The sequence below is a fragment of the Buteo buteo genome, chromosome 16 (assembly GCF_964188355.1).
Source record: "Buteo buteo chromosome 16, bButBut1.hap1.1, whole genome shotgun sequence".
Lineage (NCBI taxonomy): Eukaryota > Metazoa > Chordata > Aves > Accipitriformes > Accipitridae > Buteo > Buteo buteo.
In genome coordinates this window covers 31,093,126-31,113,130 of record NC_134186.1, presented here as the reverse complement: position 1 = coordinate 31,113,130, position 20,005 = coordinate 31,093,126, and the positions used below count along the sequence as shown (strand labels likewise).

Below are 20,005 nucleotides of genomic sequence, written 5' to 3'. Positions count from 1 at the left end.
GGCTAGCAGCTCATGTTTTGGAGCACGAGATGACCCTTGCTAGCCCTATTGCTCGGGATTTTCTGTGCAGCTCAGTATTTTCTGTGCAGCTCAGTATTTCTGTTACCCCAGCACATTTAACAGGTTGTTTTACCACTGTGTGTGGCCAAAGTGCCAACTTCTTTTCAGTGTCTCCCCAGCCAGCACCCACGCACAGCCCTCGCTCTGGGCTATGCACACACTCCAGCTCCAGCCTTTTCTGATTGTCCACATTAAGACAAAAAAAGGTTTTTGGGGGGGACAATTTCTTTGGGTGATGTGGATGGCAAAGGAGGGAGGCAGGAATGATACCAGTGTGAATGCAGTGACTCAACGGCAACTGAAGATCTGGCCACTTGTGTCCGCATGGGTGTTATGTTTATTTACCATTTTGCTTATGGTAGTTGAGCCAGGCACAACTGTCGGGTGTGCTTAGGGCAGATGCAGAGGTTCGGCTGAGCCTGGAGCAAAACACAGCCAGGCTAACAACTGGATTTTTCCCAACGTCTGTGAAAACAGCAGGTTGGAGCTGCAGCCATGTGGTAGTTGTGCCAAGAGAAGGATTGTGCTGGCTGTGGTGAAAGAGGAAGGACTCAAGTTTCTCAGCGGTGCAAGAGCAGGGAGGTCACTGAAGGCAGAGGAAAAAGAAGCCAAAGTGCAAAAAAAGAGCGGAGGGGGAACCTGGAATGAGGTAGCTGGCTTTTCCTGCAATGCCGAGTTGCATGTTAAGGCAATGATTGACAAGGAAGCCAGGTCATCCTCCTGCAGACCAGCGTCGTGCTCATCCGACAGTGGCTGGATGCTGCACTGTGGTTTGTCCCTAGTGCCAAAGCTCTTCCCCAGCTTCTCGGCATGCTGGGAAGGCGCCATTCCCGCAGCTCTGCCACAACTTCCTTCCTTCTCGCAGCCATGCAAGTTGAAAAGCATCCTGCTCCTGCGAAGCCACCGTCATGTTGTCGCTTCCCAGCTCAAGTCCAAGCTCGGTCACAGCCGGGACACATGGCCCGTCTCCATGGATGGTGCTGCGGTGGTTTCTCCTGCACCCATGGCACTGCCAGGCTGGGGAGGGGGGCTCAAGTCCGTGTTTCTCATTCTCCTTGGTGAGCGGTGGCTACACCTCGGTGGAGTACTCCATCACGCTGGGGGAGAAAGGAGAGGGGCATTGTGGAAGGGAACTGTCCGAAATGGGAAGCAATGGGGAGGTGTGGAAAAATATTCAGAGTGGGAGCAGGGCCTTTTGCGAGAAATAAATGGAGAAAGAATGATACACTGTTTGTGGAAAATCCCTGTTTGTGGGAAATCCGTCAACGGGAAGCCAGAGCCTGAAAGCTGAACTGTGGCAGCGTGGTGCTTCCTGAGCCCCACTCAATTCTGCTCTTGCTTGGATTTTGGGGTGGCAGCTGGGACAAGGTGACTGTGAAGAGGGGCAGTCTGAGCCGTCCTCCAACACAGGGCTCAGTCCATGCAGGACAGAAGCACCAGGGCGGCCCGCCCTATGGCTCTCAGCTACATTGGTTCTGTTTCCAGCTGAAATACTTGATTTTTTTTAAACAAAGTTTAAATGGAAAATTTGGGCAAAGTTGCTCCTTGTTTTAACTTGGAGCTTTCCTTTTTCTGAAGGAAAAGCCAAAGCCAAGCAGACGCTTCCTCTGGTGAGCACTAGTATTGAATTGCCTCAGGTGGGACTCATTTCACTGGCCTTGAGTTCCTAAAAGTCAGGCACCTGGGCTAATGAGCAAGGCCACCGGCATGGAGGGAGATGGATCTTCATTTATGGGTAATGCAGCTCATCTTAGAAAGAACATTTTCTGCTGTAGGTCCCACGTAGTAGAGGCTGGGCTGAAAGCTGGGGGAGAAGCTACCCTGACAAGGGTGATGGAGGAGCTGCCCCGAGGGCAGGAGCTCACAGCCCCACCTTCTCCATGCCTGCGGTGGTGAGTGTTTGTTAGCCTGATCTTGGGGCTCTGGAGCAGATGGATCCTGCGGCCAGGCAGGTCTCCTGCTGGAGGCTGTGCCGTCTCTGAGCACAGCGGCCCCTGGCACCTTCCAGGGCATCACCCACCTCAGATCTTTACGAAGGTTGCTGTGTTTTCTGTCCAGAAACTGATTCTTAACCGACTGGGGGACATCAGGGATGTACCAGGCTGCAATCAGTTTGACGCACAGAGCCACGTGCTGCAGAAAGCAAAAGGAGCCGCCACAGGCAGTGAGGAGCTCTCCGGGCTGGTTAATGTGACCTGTGCGAGCGGCACGGACCCAGCCTGTTTCCCCCTGCTGCCATCCCCCCAGTTGCCCCAGCCTCCTCCTGCCTCCCTGGGTGCTCACCTCAAAGAGGATGAGGAAGGCAAGCCGGGCTGCGAAGACGTGCCAGAACTGGACCGTGTAGCTGTAGTCATCGGCGTTCCTGTAATCCCGGTACCTGCAGCACAGCCCCATCGGTGCCAGCCCAGGGTCCCCCCGTGCCGGGCATCGTGCCCTGCCTCGGCTCCCTCCGTGGGGGTCCGAGAGGAGCCCCGGCAGCTTCCTCGGCACGGCTGCCTCCAAGCCCTGCTCCACCACCTGCCTGTTCCCCAGCTGCGGGCTGGATGTCACGGTGAGGGGCTTGGGGAAGGGGTGGGGGGAAGGCTGCTGAGCAATGGCCGCGGGCTGCTGTTACCTGCACTCCTTGATCTCGTTGCTGAGAAAGCCTGGCAGCGTTTCGGGCAGCTTTGTGTATGGCTCTAAGTCCTGAATGCGGAAGACGGAGAGGCTGTGGTTGATGTAGCCGGTTGAGCAGCTGCAGGGGGGAGAGATCATGTCTGTCTGTAGACATGGGCCCAGCGGTGAAGGTGGGCGCTCCTGGTTCATGGCCATGCTGGGGGGCTGTGGCATGCCCTAACCAAAAGCTGCAGCTCTTGTGTCTTCTAGGGGACTCGAAGGCCTCTGATTGCTACAAAGCCTGTCTATCTGCAGCTCTCGTTTCTACAGTTTCCCTGCTGTGTGGCTTCTCAGATGACTAGTAGTATGGTTGAGTACAGACTGTAGCCTCCCATTTTGGGGAAGCCAGCACCCATCTGGGGCTCTCCCTCCCCTCCCTAGCTACCCATTTGCACAAAGCCTGGGGGAAATTAATGTCTCTGAGACTTCTGTCCAGTTTGACTGAACTTGGCTGGTGAGCCAAGGCTTGGAGGAAAAGGGGGAGGGCAGGGGAGAGTGTGCACAGGCACCCGGGCAGTCCTGCAGCTCTCCAACATTACATGGTGCTCTTTTCATTCAGGGGTACCAGTTTACCCACCACGGGGATGATGTGAGTGGGAGGCCATCTGGGATGCTGAAGGTGGTGCCATCTGGAAAACCTTTCCCTGCTCCCCTTTCCCCCCACCCTGCTGTGGGGGACCGCTCAGCTGCCTCCCTCTTCTGCACTGGTGGCACCGAGGCAGGCAGGGCTGCGAGCAGCCGGCTGGCAGCACTCACTCCACGCTAGTGCTGTTTTCCATCATGCAGGGGCTGTATGTGTACTTGTAGACCTGCACGGGAATGAAGTCGGATGTGATGGCGATCACTAGTCCATTCCCAATGACAGCTAGGATGCCGACAGCCTCCAAGACCTGCAGCCAGATTCCTGTGGGAAAGGAGCGGTCAGCGAGGCCCCTCTGACAGCTCACTGCTGCCGTTCCAGCGTTGCAGACCAAGTCCCAGCTCAGGGACAGGTTTGGCATGGCCAGAAGAGGTCAAGGAAGGAGGCCTTCAAGCTGCCCTTCAGCCTCTGCAGGGTCTGAAATTGCTTCTCCTTCCCCAACCCACAGCTCTCCCTGTGCTCTTCTACTTCCACAGTGAAGTGATACCAGTCCCTGGCAAAGGGATGGATGCTCAAGGGCTTCACACTGGAGAAAGGGCTTAGTGCCGGCACCGTTTGCATAAGCAGCAGTAGTGGAAGGAGAGTTCTCCTTGGGCCCCATCTCACCGATGTCGTTGGCCTTCCTGGGCACCATGCGCTGGTGCAGCCGCATCATCTTGATAGCATCCAGGCGGATCTCGAAGAGGTTGTTGAAGAATGCCAGCAGCGGGGCAAGGGGAAAGGCAGCGACGAAAATGGTGGTGAAGCTGTACTGGATCACTGTGGAGGGGGAAAACGCCGGGTGCTGGTGCGAAGCCACAGCAGAGGGGACATCCCGCAGGGTCCTGACCTCTCTCTGGGTTTGTCCTGCTTTGTGGCTTGTGTCAGAGGGGCTTTGCAGAGGTGAAAGGGGGAGATAGACCTACCTTGGGGACCCCACACCCCCACAGGGGACACCCACCTCTTACAGGGCTGTTGGAGAGGGGGATCTGGGGGGGCCCCACAGGGCGCTGGTTGAGCCAGCCAGGCAGAGGGACCGCCCTGGGGTTACAGCCATCACCTTGGCACTCTTGGGAGGAGAGGAAGGTCCTAGGCAGGTGCCCAAGGCCAGCACAGTTGCCCGCTCTCTCTTGTTTTGGGAATGATCTCCTTGGTGTGCCAGAGCTCTTGGAGCAGGGCTGGGCTTGGAGCTGGGTCTCAGAGCTCTCCCTTGCCTGTGTATGGGCTCCCCAGCATCAGGCTCTCTCCAGGCAAGGAGGGCACGTGGCTCTGCACCCAGCATCCCACCTCACTCGACCCCCTGCCCTACGTACCCATCTCCAAAAATTCGTCAAACAAGCTGAAGATGTTGACCTCCTTGAGCTGATAGTTGCTCAGCCACTGCCTTTTGCAGGGGTCCTCGGCCTCCTCCTCCTCCTCTCCTAATATCATGCTTCTCTTCTTGGGGCGCTGCTTCTTCTTGCGTAGCTTGTGGGCTACCCAGCTGCAAGGGGAGGGAGCGATTTGTACGGCTACCTGCAGAGGACAGCAGGGCTGAACTGCTGCCAGCGACAGCCCTGGAGACCCGAGGAAGGAAAAGGAGGAACTCTTGGCCCAAAGACCAGGGTTACTCTCTGTAAGAGCTCGTAAGCTGTCCTGAATGTGCAGGAGCACCAGTGAGCGCTCCGCGGGCTGGAGGAAAGCTTACGGGGTGAGATACTCCATCACGTTGCTGATGGTCTGCTTGAGCAGCATAATGATGGCCATCTGGATGAAGAGGTCGGTGATGCAGCCGCTGGGGTGGCACTGCGAAGGGATGAGAGGAGTTGTGCTCTGCAAGCAGGGTGGCCTGGCCCAAGGGGCTGTTTGGCCAAGGCGGGTACTATAGGAGGAGGCTGAGATTCCCAGAGCCTTGCTGGGCAGTAGGGAAAGGCAGAGTAGGAGTTGTGGTGTGAGTCGGAGAGCTTCATGGCAAGTCCCTCACCTCTTCCAGCCTCCACTTGCCAGCAATGCGCACATAGTTCCCTGGACGGCCGTTGATCCTGAGCAAGGAAGCAACAACAGCGATACCTGCTGAGCCCCGCTGCTCACCCCTGTTGGATGAACATCCAGGCGCAGGATGGAGGCCACAATCCTCTGGGCACTGGTGGAGAGGCAAGGGGCTTCCCCCATCTAACATGCCCACGGGGAAAAGTCATGGCCCTCCTGAGGTCCCAAATGGGGCCCCTGTGCCTGGTGAGGTGGGTAGAGGGACTGGGCTGTCCCTAGACCCTGGGGAGAGTTGGGGAGGTATGCCCCAAACCCAGACTCCCCTCTGCTCTCCCCCGGGTCCCCAGCCACCGCTCACCGTCCCAGGAAAAAGGCTATGTAGATGAGTGAAGAGAAGTTTGTGAAGAACTGGAAGGTGAAGATCTTCACAGTGAAGTTGTTCTCACGCTGGGAGAAGGTCCGCGGTTTCTCTGGGGAAGGGAGCAAGGCGCAGGGGCTTGGTCACAGAGTGGTGGGACCTTGCCCTGCTCCCCCTTGGATGCCACAGCAGTTCTTTGAAGGTTGGAAGGGTGTCTGCCCCTTGTGGAGTCTTCCCTGCCCTTCCCCTGAGCCCTTAGATGGAGCTGAGCCCAGCTAAGCAGGGAGGTCCCTCAGAGCCGTGAGCTGGGGGAGAAGGGGCACTTCAGCTGGGAGGGAAACCATACTGAGAGCTCTCCTGCAGCTGTGGTGGATTCCTGCTCGTGCCAGGTCTCAGCCCCGTAGGGTGGCTGCCCCTCCAAAGCGTAACGTGGCTGTGGGACAGCCAGCTGGCAGCCTGGTGGCCACAGATGAGCTTGTGTGTTGGAGGGCTGCTGGCCTCCCACGGGGACCTGCATGGCAAGAGCTGCCCAGTAGATGATTTGTGATGGCGGAGGAAGGGAACGGGCCAGGAGCCTGTCTGCATTTGGGGACCAAGGGGGTGCTGCGCTGCGCTCCCTGGGTACTGCTGGGTGGCTCGGCGCTGCAGGTGGGAGACAGCCCCCAGTTTCCCTTACCCAGGTCACAGAGATAGAGGGCCACGTGCCTGTTGACCTGCAGGAGAGAGGTATAAAATGTGAGGGGAGGGTTGATGGTGGAAAAGCAAGGAGAAGACCTGCTGCCCGTCCCGTGTCTCGCTCCACACCTTGGTCATGATGACGATGGTGATGTAGTGCAGTACGGCCCCCGTCATCACTGCCATCGTGTCAGCCTGCTCGCGGAGGAACTCAAAGTTGCTCTGGGTGAAGAGAGCCGTTGCTATCACCCGGTAAATGATGAGCGCGTGGGCGATGCCGATCAGCACGGCAATCTGCGGAGGAGGGCGGTGGGGTGGTGAGAAGCTGTGCATGGAGGGCACGTGCTCCACCCCAGCCTGAGGACCACCAGCCCTTCAAACCCTGGTTCCCTTCACCAGAGCTCATCCGGCCTTGGCCTCAAATGCAAGCCTGTGCTTTTCACTTAAGGATGAGAGGTTCATAAGGTGGATGTCTCCACCTGAACTACTCCACTAGACTGTCTCTGTTGGCCCGCGTGGAGAAATGAGGGCATCAAGGGTTTGCCTTTTCCTACCCTCTGTGTTACTGCCTTGATCCTCACTGCCTTGCAAGAGCAGAGTCTTCAGCCCAAATCCCCAAGGGGTGGTTGGCCTCTCCCATCAGCACAGCAAGGTGTGAATGTAGGGATACCACTGGATCCTTGTGATGGGCATGGACCTGCCCTAATAACCTGGTTTCTGCCTTTGCTCTAGCCGTAGGACACACTGAGGTGCTGTTCTTGCAGCAGAGTAAGGAGGGATCAGGAGGAAAGCCCATGTGCCCTTAAATCAGATCTTCCTATAATCACCCTGGCACATACCATCACCAGAACCAAGAGGAGCATGATGGTGCTGCGGAAGTAGGAGTGCTGGTACCGCCGGGGTTCATGTTGCAAATTATTGATCAGCTCCATAGCCAGCTCCTCCTTTAAAAAAAAAAAAAAAAGGATGCAGCAGAGCTGTGCCCAAGTAGTGGGAAGTCCAGGGGTCATTGTATTAATGGGCATATGGGATGAGCAGCACCAGAGAACAACAGGGATGAACATGCAACACAACGCACAACAGCATGGCCAATCCTGATTAAGTTCAAGCCCTTGTACAGGTGGAGAGGTGACTAGCAATGCAGAGAAGTGGTTAGCATCTGCGTCAGTCTCTGGAGGGCTCCATCTCTCCCAGAACTCTCCTAGGACTGTCAGATGTTGGCTTTGCTGCTTGTTTAAGTGTCTCCATTAGATGTTTACATCTACAGAGAATCAAGCTGGGCAAGGGGGTCCCTGTGACGTGTCTTTTCTGTAGGTCGGGCTGACTCCTGCCCTGAAAAGGGAAGCACTAAGCAGGAAAGATGACATCCTCACCTCTTCCTCATCCCACCTGTACAGGTCCCAGTCAGTGACCACATTGGCTCTCTTCCTCTTCCACAGCTCCAGGAACACAGTGGCTGTGGGGGGAAGGATAGAGCACTGTGACACTGGAGGAGCTCTCAAAGTCACCTCTCCGTCCCACAGAGTGGGATGGATAGTCATGTTACTATCCACCCTGATGGCAAATCAGCCTGGACTGCCCTTGGCCCATGGAGGACAGGCAGCCACCTCTGCATCTCAGCAACCGGGAAGGACCCTGGACATGCAGCAATGAGCACTCGGCCCCACGTGGGGCTGGGGATGGAGGTGTGCGGGTGAGTTTTCACCGGGAGTCAGGCCAGCTCTAGTGTCTGTAGGAGTTTTGGCATAGAGTAAGCATCAGGGCTGTTCTGCTGTGGTGGGCATGTTTATGTGGTGCCAGCCAGACACATTATTCTGGATTAATGAAAAATACACCTTTCAAGTGGAATAGGTATCCTGGACTGCACCCCAGCGTGGCTACACATCTGCAAATCCATTTACAACCACCTCTTCTGTTAATCTGGATTGACCTTCCTGAGCTTGTCCCCATGTAAACCAGCCCACAGTGACACGCAAGACCATGTCCGTGACCTGCTCAGACCATGGTCTTGCAGGTGAAATGCCCAGCCCACCCCTGCGGTGGTGTTTGTAGCTGAAAGGGCTGTAGTAAAGCCAAATGAGATGTGTAGCTAAAATGGTGATGGGATCATATCAGCTCATGGCCCAGTGGTCTGCTGTGCTTCCCAGCAGCAATCTGGGAAGGTTAATGAGGGATCTGGTGGTCCCTCCTTCTTGCAGCTGCCACCACTTACAGGCTGGTGCTAGAAAAGCCCGACTAGAGAGGCTGTTAGATGCTTTGCAGGAGGGTGGGTGAAGGAGTAAAAGCTTTCAGGCAGGACAGGTAAGGAGTGTTTGGGGAGCTGAAGGAAATTGCTGGGGTGATTTTGTTCCTTGCCTTGTCTGGAAGGGGAGCTGATGGCCCTGGAAGAGGAGGAGATAAGGACTAAAAAGCTCCTGAATGGTGGAGCTGTGCTGGTGTCCCATTTTCCTCCACCTACGCTCCCCCTAAGCCACAGTGGGCTGATCCCTTTTCCAAGCTGTGTGTGCTTGGCACCAAGACATTGACACCTACCCCAGATCGCCATGAACATGGCAAACAAAACCGTCCCCTCGTTGTCAATCATGTGAGTGACCTGGAGAAGATCAAGGAAGAGCGTGATGGGAGCAGCAGGGTGCAGGGGCTGTTGCACCTCAGGGTCTGGGGAGAAGCCTCTGTGCTCAGCAGTCCTCTTGCCACCCTGGTCCCCCCTGAGACAGGTCGGGGTGCTCCAGGAGGGCAAAATGCAGGAAGGGGATGGACACTGGGACTGTGATCTGGCTATACCTCCTCCTTATTACAGAGGTTAGCGGAGGTTTCCTGTGTGTTGTAGCCAGTTTGCTGGGGTGGCTTTTCTTTCTAGTGGTGTGGGAACAGCACAAGCTGGGAGTGTTTCCCCATCCTTTGCATTGAGCCTGTCTTGGGAACGGGGCTACCTACCCTGGCGTAGGTGCAGGTGTCGGAGAGGAGCCAGAATGGGCACTTCTGGTCACAGAGCGGGCACATGATGATGTTACTGGCTTCACAGATCTCCTTGCTAGAGAGAAAGGTATAGAGGGAAGCAAAGGGGAATAACAGTGGCTCAAAGGGGCACGCATAACAAAGGCTTGTGAACGGGATGCGTGTTTGGCATTCCCAACTGCCTTACCTCACCTGGCTGGAGTTGAAAACAGTAATCCCAGCTGTGAAGACCACCAGTCCAGCCACTGCAGCGATTCCCAGCAGGTAGGTGTACCAGCCCAGCCAGGCAAAGTACAAGGCCACCTTCTCACCAAAATAGCACCTAGAAGGAAAGGTGAGATGTGGTTTGCAGCAACTGGAAGAGACCGCATTGTTAGGGGATGCTAGAAAATGCTCTTCCACTCCTAAAAGGATATCAGGTCCAGGAGGGGCAGTGCTGTCTGCATGTCTGGGGATTTTGTTGGGATTGGGAGGGTCAGCTCAACTGAGTAGAGGAGCTGGAGGAACCAGAAGCGTGCAGCATTTCCCAGGGGATTTCAGCAGCAGCATGTGCAAGGAGAGACAGCTGGGTCTCCTTGTGCTCTGACTGCATGGGAGTGCAGTGAAGTGCATTGTGGATGTCACTGTGGGGCTGCACAGCAAAGACGTGCTGAGAGCACAGCTCCGGCTGAGGGATGAACTCAGGACGGAGAGCAACGTGAGGCCGTTGTGGGGGCTGCCTTGGTCTACACCGCATGGTGCAGGGCACGCTGTCCTGCAGAGGTTTAGAGAAACCTGTGAGAAGATTCTCCTGTTCTCAGTCAACCTGGTGACTGATGCAAACTAAGGAGTGAGATTTTATTTCTTTTTTTTCTTCCCCCTTTTTTTTTTTCTCCCCCTTGGTTAATATGCCACAAGGAGAGCCACTCTCACTGATGCCCACTTCCCTATGAAGTGGGCACAGTCCCACAAGCGCTGCTTCTGCCTTTCCATGAAGGGAGCCCAGAGGGTCTAACTCAAGGGGAGATGCCTGCATCTGGTCAGATTGACCGTATGCCAGGCAAGAAGGGTGGGAACAGTTGCAATCAGTACCTACAGAACAGTTTTAGAAACACTGGGCCTGAAGATGATGAGGGGGCTGCAGGGTGCAATGTTTCTCAAACCAGAGCAATTTCTTCCGGGCTCAGCTAGTTCCCTGCAATGCTTTCATGTCTCATTCTTATGGTGGCAGTATCCCAGTTTTTCTGGTGTGGGGAAGAGGATTGGGGGTATAGGTAAGAAATGATGGTAACTACTGACTGATGGACCTGCCTCTGCTCCTATGTTCCAGAGGAATTAACTTTCTACCAGCAGTCAAAGGTGGTGATGTGCTCCCTGACCTTTGTTTAAAACAAACAAAAACCCCAACACTTCCCGCTCCCCCTGCCCCAGTTTCATACTCGGCCCCTAAATCTTTCCGTGATAGCAACAAGTCATGATGCATTGACCTTAGAAATGATGAGTTGTCTGACCTTGTGCACCGTGGAGGCATCACGAGTCCCTAGTGCCTCTGCTAGACTTGTGAACTGTAGTAAACATATAAGGAAGGAGAGCACATCTCCATTTTAACATCTCATCTTCTTAACAGAGCCCACTGACAACTTTATGAAGTAGCATGTTCTTTTTGCCCTCCTTCCCCTGACCATGGAGAGTTAGTTTTCTTCTCCTTTTAAAATAAGAGCTGTGCTCTTCCCTGAGTTTTAATGTGGTTATAGGAGCCCCTTGTTGCCTTTAATGCCCCAAGTTCTGCCTCAGGCTGGATGTGCTGCACTGATGCTCTGTTCCCATCTCGCCTTCCTTTTGAACATGGGAATGCGTGGTTGAAAATGAAACAGCTAATTAAAAACCGTGCCGATGCGGGGGTTGTTTCATACTGCAAAATTAGCAGATGGAGCTTGGTGCCACAGGGATAACCCTTAGGCTAAGAACTTTGCAGGCTTCAGAAGAAGCCCAATATGTGCAAGAAGAGCCAGGTTCAAACTAATGATTTAAAAGAAAACACAGGACCCTGGCAAAGGGCATAAAGCTGTCTGGATTTCAAGTGGGACCTCTTGGTTAGAAGGATCTGCCGTGCCTTTTCTGCCCGTGTTACCTGATCTTCTCAATCCGCTGTTCGCAAAATATATCTCTCCAGTGAAACCATTTCTCCTTTAGGAATTCCCTTACTTCTTCTTTCTGGAGAGCAGAGACATTGGTCAGACACAGGAATGTTAGGGCAACCTTAGTCCCCAGCCCAGCTCCCAGGCTGCTGTTGGGAGCATGGTCATGTCCTTCATCCAGAGAGGTCTTGATGCAGCCCCAGTTACCCAAAAATCTTCCCCCGCCCAGTCTTGCTCCTCTACCTCTCATGGCTTTTCCTCCCAGGCACATGTGTGCTCGGCCTCACCTCGTGCAGGGGAAACGTTGCCTCAAAGACCTTCTTCTTTATCAGCTCATCCAGCTTCTCTGGTAGCAGAGCAGAATGGAGAGGATTAGTGAGACAAAGCTTTGCTCTTGCGCCTGTGTATTCCCTGCCAGGCAGAATCACCCCAAACCTTTTCTGGAGCCTTTGAGGGGGGTTAAAAAAAAAAAAAAAGCCTGGGAGAGGCTGAACTATTCGAAAGGGATCAGCACTAATCCTTGTGGTTGTGCTACTCTGCCGGGCTGCCACAGGCTGTGTTGTGGCTGGCTCTGGGAGCAAGCCAGGTAGGCAGGTGCTTAGAGATGGCTAGAAAGCCTGTGCTGCTCTGCTCATCCTGGGGTGTCAGAGAGGAATGAACTCTTCTGGGGACACAGGAGAGTGGCGGTGGGCAGCTGAGGTCAGGGGTTTGGGGAGAGGGAGTAGAGGGCTGTTGCTGGTTCCTGCAGTCCCAATCTCCCAGCCTCTGGATGCAGCAGCAAAGGTACTTGTCTGAGCTGCACCCTGGCTTTCTCCTCCCCTCTGCATCGTCCCTGGGGGTGGTGAGGCTGCTGGAGGTGCCTGCGCCTGCCATGGGGCAAAAGCCTTACTGCAGACCCAGGCTGAGCATCACCCCCGCTGGCCCTGTTCCCTTACCGAGGTCGGGCGTCGTTGTGTTCTGCAGGATGAAGTTCACGATCCGTATCCTGAGCAAGGAGAAACAGTGGTTAAAGGCTGCTCTGGGGATACAGACCTGTGTTGTGTGGCCCTGGAAAACAGAGAAGGGAAGGGAGAAGAAAGGGTGGGAAGAAATAGGGAGCTGGCTGTGGACAGTGAGAAGCTGGCAACTTTGCACATGGTGGGTGGAGGTGGCCTTCTGTGGAAAATGAAAAGCCTGAGGCAACTGTTGAGCTGAGCTGGAAAATGGATGCTGGTGTGGAGAAAGGGGAGTGCAAGATGCTGGAAGTCAGTAGTCCAGCTCAGCACCCACCTGGTGGTCACTGGTATGTCATGATGGACATCACAGTTTTGCAGCCTGCTGTCGGGGTTCCTCAAGAGCCACTGATATTTCCGGAAGATCTGTTTTGGGGCACGGACTCCATAAAATAGCTTCTTGTCCTCAATTTTCTAGTGGGTGGAAGAGAAGGGCTGTTAGAACAATGCGGGCAGAGCCAGAGGTGCAGGGAAAAGGGCAGACCTGCAAAGGCCAGGGGCTGTGTGAGTCCTGGGGCTGGGGTCTCCCCTGGTGGAGCAAGTTTATTTTCCAGCACTGATATGGTGATCAGCTCAATGGTTCAGGTCTCTCCCATCTCCTGGGATGCAGGAGCCCAAACCATGCTTGGATCCTGGGTACCACAAGATAGCCAAGTATCTGCTGCCTTTTCCTCCTACAGCACCTCACCTTGATGGCAAACCCCTTCTTGCTCAGCTCATCCAGGAACTTCTTCCTCTTGATCTCCTTCTCGCTGCCCACTTCGTGAATGTTGCTTACCAGGACGAAATCCCACTTCTCTTCATCCTGCCCACAGAAAACACCAGGGAATTTATGGGGGTGGCAAGCTGAGACCTTTCCCTCTCGGCTCCAGCCTCTCAGAGGTCTGGACCTTCATCATGACTGTGTAAAGGGTCCCTGGGAACTGGGAGTGAGCAGGAGAATGGGGATGGGGAAACTGAGTCAGCAGCTGCCCTGACACTGCCCCACTCCCCTCTTTGAGCTGTGCTGAACTTGCTGTGAGTGCAGAGGGAGCAAAGCTTACCGGGGGGGCAAATGGGTCCGTGTCTTCGACAGGAAAATCCCTCCAGGGAGTCAACAGAATTTCATCCTGCGGAAGAGAAAACCAGCCAAGGCTCCAGTGGGCTTCCTGGGAGATCCCATGTCTGGGCACAGAGCAAAGCTCTCCCTACAAATGTTTGGATGGCATCGCAATGCCCTGGATCAGAGCCTCCTGGGGGCATTGGGATCAAGCTGCCCCACTCCAGGTGGTGAGTGCGGGTGAGCAGCGCTCTGCTTGTGATACACAGAAACCTGCCCGTCAGCAAAGCCTGCCTGGCGTTTGGGTGCTCTCGGATGTGTCACTGGTTGTACTTGCAGTACATCAAAAAAGGCAGAGCCCGTGTAGATAAAATTGCATTACAACATAAGATCAAGATCCACCTGGCCCAGTTTTCCTCTTCCAGCAGCCACGAAGGGATGCCCAGGGAGGAGGGTATGAACAGGCTTGTCTGAAACCTTCTCCCATACACTACTGCTCTCCAGTTCTAAGAATTCCTGAGCCAAATATGGCTTTGTGTTTAGGGATCCCGGAGGGAATGCTGCTCTGTGAGTATGTGCAGCCTCATCTTGAATGAACTCATGTAATGCCCAAAATTTATGGCACCCTGGGGTCACAAGGAGGCCAGGCAGGAGGGAAAAAAACCCTCCCTCTGTTCTGGACCCCACTTTGTCTTGTTTCAGCTGATGCCCTGACATTTGTACTGGATGAGTGTCAACACTCAAGTCTCCCTCCATGCTACAGTGGTTTTTACAATCTTTAATCAACCTTTTCCCCTATTTAGTTGTTCCTTTCAGATAGGGCACTGTTAGCTTTTTGGCAAGGGTGGGGAAGGTAGTTGTAAATTCCGGTGAAGGGAGAGTCGGGCACGGGCAATTGGAGGCTTGCACAACCCTGCGGACTGCAGCAAAGCAGGTGAAAAATGAGTTCTTGGAAAACACCTCAGAAGCCTCAGTCTGCGGCCAAGGGACAGAGAGGGGAAGATGAGCTGCTGACACTTGGCTTCTGCCTGGTTCCCTCCTGTTTGCTACCAGCTCTGAAGGGAGACAGTGTGCAGGGGCGACTGCAGCTGCTCGCCTTCACTATTTAAGCCTAATTATGCTCAGATATCCAAGTGGTGCAGCTCTGGTGGTGCATGAAGCAAAGAGGGTGGCCCTGTGGCAGCAGCTGCCCTCTGCCCAGCGTGATTTCCAGCCTGCGGTGTCCCTCTGTGAAAGGATGCTGCAGCGAGCCCCCTTGGGTGGCCCGGACCTGGTGGGTGCCCAGAACTGGGGTGCATCACCTTCAAACCACTTTGTCCCTGTCCTCTATGCCTGGCTTCCCTGATGCGATCTCAGCCTGGTTTTGCAGCCATAGTTCCCTCTTAGGCAAGAAGGGATTAGTCCAACCAGCCTTTCAATGGATTGGCAAGAGCATGCCAGGCTTCACATCCCGGTGAATGCAATGTTTAATAAAGACACGCTCTGTAGGCCATGCTGTGACAGGGGCAGGGAATGGATCCTGTCTTAAAAACAGCATTTGGGGGTTTTTTTTGGAGTTCTTTGATGCGACTCATGGTGCAGCCCCACAAAGAGTTATGCCGCTGTTCCTGAGGGCATAGTGATGCAGCACAGAAGTGGGAAGGAGCTGCCAGGGGATAGGGGTATCGTCAGTCAGTATTGCCACCAAAGGTGTTGTGACCTGAAACAGTGGCCAGCCAGACAAGTTCATCCAGCTGTAATCTTGGGAGCAGAGCAGTGGTGGTGCAACCATGCCCTGATGCAAGATCTGGATCCCAAGCTTCCACTGAAGAATGAGGCCATGGGAGCAGAAGAGACCGGGATGAGGACAGGGCTGAAATGCTCTGCCAAATGCTCTCTCATGTGGAGCTAAGGCCCTGGCTTCACCCAAAGGAAAGAGCCATGAGGAGACTGGCCAACAGAAAGCCAAAGTGAGAAGGCTTGAGAAGAGGGATATTTCCCCCCAGAGGTGCTGTAGCAATAAGAACCAGAACTTCTCATTGCTAAAAGGTACCCCAGTTTAGGTCAGGACGCAGAGGGGGGTTTATGGTGCTGTCATCTGCTCTTGCCAAAGTTCTAAGCAGGCTTTGGGGTGGGAGAATTGGGTTTTGGCTCGGGTTGGTCTCCCCAGGTGGGTAAGTGCCTAGCTGGTGTGGCAGGTCTCCCTGTCCCTGGCCGAGAGCCCCTCTCTGGGCACAGGGGAGGGTGTAGGAGTCCCATCGGGGCTCTACCCCATTGCTGATGCTCTGATGCTGGCACAGATCTAGCCTGGCACCCCCTCTCTGCAGGTCGCATTGTCTCATTCCCGCCTGGCTGGTTTCTCTCAGCCTGCGTGTGCACCAGCCTCATCCTGCAAAGATCGCCTGCTGGGGCTGCCAGGCTTCCAGCCCTATCGCTGATCCCTGCGATGTGGAGGGGAAACCACCCTTTGCGGACAGCGGGGTTTCAGGGTGTTCCTAGATGCCACTAGGGTCAGCACCTTGACTCAGCTGTGCTGCTGGTGTTGACCCCAACAGAGCTCAGGACGAGGGGAATGGACCTGCTAGCACCGCAGCTTCTGTTTCCAGGTGGTTCCCACCTCCACCGTCTGCAGGCGTGCCCCCTGCCCAGGAGTCAGAGCATCCTGACCAGCACATCCATTTCCTGGGGAAGAGGCTGGTGGGATTACAGAGGAAGGCTCACAAATGGGACGTATCCAGCCATGGGGCTTGGTCTGTGTAGCCAGGCTGGGTGGCTGGAGTATCGGAAGCTTTGCCACCCCCCCCCCCCCCCCCCCCCCCCCCCCCCCCCCCGATCCCTGATGGTGCTACCAGCCCCTGCCTGTGCCTCAGGGCCTTCCCCACGAGGAGACCATTCAGGCTGAGCCTGCAGAGCGTCAGCAGAGCATCCTTCCTCCACCAGCACTCCCAGTCATAATATTGCTGGTCTCTCAGACCTGATGCAGCCAGATCCTGTCACTGCTTCTCCATGTTCCTCAAATAGCAAGCACTGATTTTAATCCCAGGAGGGACTTGTTGCTTTCTAATTTTCCAGTCAAGCCCTAAGAAATGGTACGGCTCCCTAGGCAATAAGGATGTCATGGTAGCAGGGTCTGGCTTTTCTCTGTGTTCCCATAGCAGTGTAATTTACCACCTGGTACCCACTCTGCAGGCACTGCGAGTGCTTCTGCGTAGGACTGAAAAATGGGGAGGAATTTGTGAATTATTTGCAGATTAGCACAGGCAATTCCCGCTACCCACTTCCGGAGAGTTAACAGATAAAAATTGCATTCAGCTGCAGAGGGGGATTTGCAAACCTGTGATGATGGAAGAGCAGCATTTCAGCAGGTTTAATTCATTACAGTGGCTGCTGTAAGCCTTGGCTGCTTGGACCGTTGTGCAGAAGCCCAGCCTGCTTTTGGGACCAGATGTGGCTTGTACACAGGGACAGCTGCAGAAGGCAGGGACTTCGGATCACTAGTACTCCCACACCTATATATTTTTTTCTGTCCCTGGGGGACTGGTGACACTGTCTGATTATGGCTGCTTTGCTCTGGCAGCACGAGACAGTCAGATTGGCCCCACGTGCAGGCAAGGCCACCGTGGCTCTGAAGCGGTTGTATAAAACCTGGACTCTAATCCCTGCTATCAAGGAGGACGGTGCCTGCTTCACTCTTTCCTGCCCAGTGGTTGGAGCAGGGTTGGAGGTGTGCTGTGCAAAGGTGTAGAAGTAACTGGCACAACGAGAAGCAGGAATTTCAATGTTAAAAAGGGTTGGCGTGCCCTGAAGCGTGCCTAGTTTCTCTCCAGCTGTATCAGTGAGTCCTTGTCCCTTTGTTGCAGGCCAGGTTACCCGCTGCCCTGCGTGAGGTGACTGGATCCTCCAGAGAGATGGTAACAGGCACCCTTGGGCTGAAGGTGTAGTCACCTGTGTGAGTAACTCAGGCAAAGGACCCGGATAGGACCTGGCATCCTTGTTTTCCTTTCTAATTGTGGATTGGTGGGGGTTTGGGTGGTTCCCATCACCCACACTGAGATGATCAAATTGCTCTTATCTCAGGGATGCTTCTTACAAACGCTTCCCTTGCAGCACTTCCACCTTACCTCATAGTTTCCTAAGAAATGTGACAATCTTTAATTGAACAGGCAGATGGTATGCCTGTACATTTACTAGCTGCCTCAATCTTAGAGAGTTTGCCTGGCTTTTTGAATAAGAGAAAACCACATCTTTTCTTTCAAGCTAGAGAAACTAAACTTCACAGCTCCCCAGTTCCCCTTGCTTTATTTCAGGTGCTCCTGAAGCATCTGGGGCTGTCACCTCCGCTGCTATACGCAGTGCCTTTCCCTGGGTTTATATAAGCTGAAGATCTGGTCTTAGTCCAAACCATCCTTCTCTGACCTGTGCTCTGGCACCTCTGAACTCTGGTACCAACGTCTGGGGCCCTGCGTGCCCCTGCTGCACCTTGGGGAGCAGCCCAAGGCTCAGCTCTGCCTCGCTCCCCGGCTGCAGGGAACTGCAGAGCCAGCGGCACGCATCGCTTTCCCCATCGCACATTCATGGGAGGAATGAGGTTGCTGGCTGGAAAGAGGAACAGGAGCTTTGTAGTACTTTTTGAGTACTTTAAAGGCTGAAAGCACGTGAGTGGTCGAGATTGGAGCTTAGCGTGTCCCACGTTTCCAAGCTACAGGTGGCTCAGAGGTGCTGAAGAGCAACCTCTTGGAAATAGCTGAGCAGTTTCTGTTTCCTACCTGCATGGTGGAGTGGAGAGCCTTTCTCTTTCCCCCACGGTCTTTTTGCTCCTTCGGGCAGATCTCTGAGGAGCTGTCTGTCGGGCAGATGGTGAAGCTGGGGCCGCAGGCGGGACGAGCCGCGAGGCTCCTGGGGTTTCTCGCAGAGCGTGGTTTCCTTCCCCAGCTCCTTCGCCTGAGGTCTCATGTGAACGGAGCAGTGACTTGACTTCCGTGTGGGACTCTCGTGGGAGGGAGCTGCCTCTGCCTGGCAGTGGGCAGATATCAAGGAGGAGGTGAGAAATCTGCCCTTCACCCTTGCTCAAAGGAGTGGCAAGCCCAGTACCGCCCAGCAGAGCCGGCAGGTAGCCGTGCCGCGTTCCTCTTGCCAACCCCAGTGCTCTGCCACCTCCGTCTTCCTCCTCGCCCCTCTCGGTGCCAACGCTGCTTGCTGTATTCTGTGAACATCCCCAGAGAGGCATCACAAACAGGGGCCAAAAGGAGGAAGGAGGTATTAGTAAAAGGTCTAGAAAGCATTAAACTTTTTCTTACAAGATGGGAAAACAACATTAAACCTAAAAGGAGAAAATAAAGCTGAGCTGTGCGTAACCTGCCCGATTCTCAGGGTGAAGTCTGGGCTCCACAGAAGAGACTGGGAGTGAGAGGTAGGGGATGGGAGCAGCACAGGCTTTGAGAGCGGATGGGATGGGGCCAAGGGTGAGCCTGTTCACAGCCAGGACAAGGAAAACAGGGAAAGCATGAGCTTCCCGATAAGTGAGGAGACTGCTCCACAGTTTTTCCACTTGAACGCAGCCCTCTTCCTCCCTGCCTTGGACAGTGGCCTGGTTTGCTCTCCACCACTTTGGTTTCCCTATGTGGCCTTCAGAAACCCTTCTGTGAACCTCAGAGAAAAATCTGGCTTCCTGGAAGGACTGAACTTAGACCAAGAAATCCTTTCTTCACGCCTCGCTGGCTGGCAAAAACAGCACTGGAAGTCGCATGCTTTTTTTCCCTTTGTGTAATAGTGCTGTTGCATGAGGGGCATCAGGGTTTGGCGTCAATGATTACAGGAACATCTGTAAGTGTTTTACAGTCCTTAAGAACAAGTGTCCCCTCCCTCCTGGCTGAAGAGGAAAGCATCAAAGTGTGCTCTGAATGTTCCTCCAAACCACAGAGCCCTCCTGCCTCCCTGCTCCTTAAAATCTTGTCACTTCTAAGTAGGTAGATTTACTAGAGTACTAGATGATTTACTAGAGTACAGTTGCTTCAGCCTCGGCTTTCCTGATGGCATTTGTGTTGGGAAGCTGGGCTGTGGCCCACTGGAAATCGTAACCAAATCACTGAGCACTTTTTTTGTTCATAAAGGCTTGATCCATCTGGAGCTACAGCTTGGAGCAGGGTATAGCTCTCTAACAAAAAGCGTGAGTGAAAAGGTTGTTATGTGTAAGCCGGGTCTGACAGCTCTCCTTATATTTGTTTTCTGGGTTTTTTTGTTGCTTTAGTTTCCAAGGTAAGAAGAGCTGCCTTTCCTGGGTATAGCAGAAGGGCCAATAACTGGTCTGGATTCCCTTGGGCTCTCTAACAGCATTGCTGTGTGTTGCTCTTAAATAAAGTACATCCTGGGGAGTGATCTGGCTGCGTCCTGGCAGGAAAGGCAGCCAGCATTTCCAGAGTGTTGTTCCCAGTCAAGCCAACATCACTCTGTGGCTTTGCCAAGTGCCTTGAACAGACTTGGAATCAGACCTGCGAATTTTAAAAAATAGGAAAAAAAAAAAAAAAGAAGGGGGAACACCCCCCGCCCAAAACTTGTCTTCCAAATTTCCTGCTGTGTGTGAAATGA

General features: G+C 54.2%; 1 protein-coding gene across 1 annotated transcript; it reads right to left on the bottom strand.

Moving 5' to 3' along the window:
• Window positions 1-872: 872 nt before the first annotated feature.
• Window positions 873-18,373, bottom strand: ANO9 (anoctamin 9). The gene is made up of 25 exons (XM_075048687.1): window positions 18,187-18,373; window positions 17,542-17,552; window positions 13,446-13,550; window positions 13,091-13,207; window positions 12,680-12,816; window positions 12,346-12,395; window positions 11,698-11,756; window positions 11,404-11,486; window positions 9,481-9,615; window positions 9,273-9,369; window positions 8,868-8,928; window positions 7,709-7,791; window positions 7,175-7,279; window positions 6,465-6,629; window positions 6,337-6,373; window positions 5,661-5,772; window positions 5,298-5,355; window positions 5,022-5,119; window positions 4,648-4,817; window positions 3,962-4,114; window positions 3,472-3,619; window positions 2,675-2,794; window positions 2,344-2,437; window positions 2,081-2,193; window positions 873-1,157 (listed from the first exon to the last, which is right to left on the bottom strand). The coding sequence occupies exons 1-25, from the start codon at window positions 18,371-18,373 to the stop codon at window positions 1,130-1,132; spliced, it is 2,526 nt and encodes an 841-aa protein (XP_074904788.1). The 3' UTR covers window positions 873-1,129.
• Window positions 18,374-20,005: the final 1,632 nt, after the last annotated feature.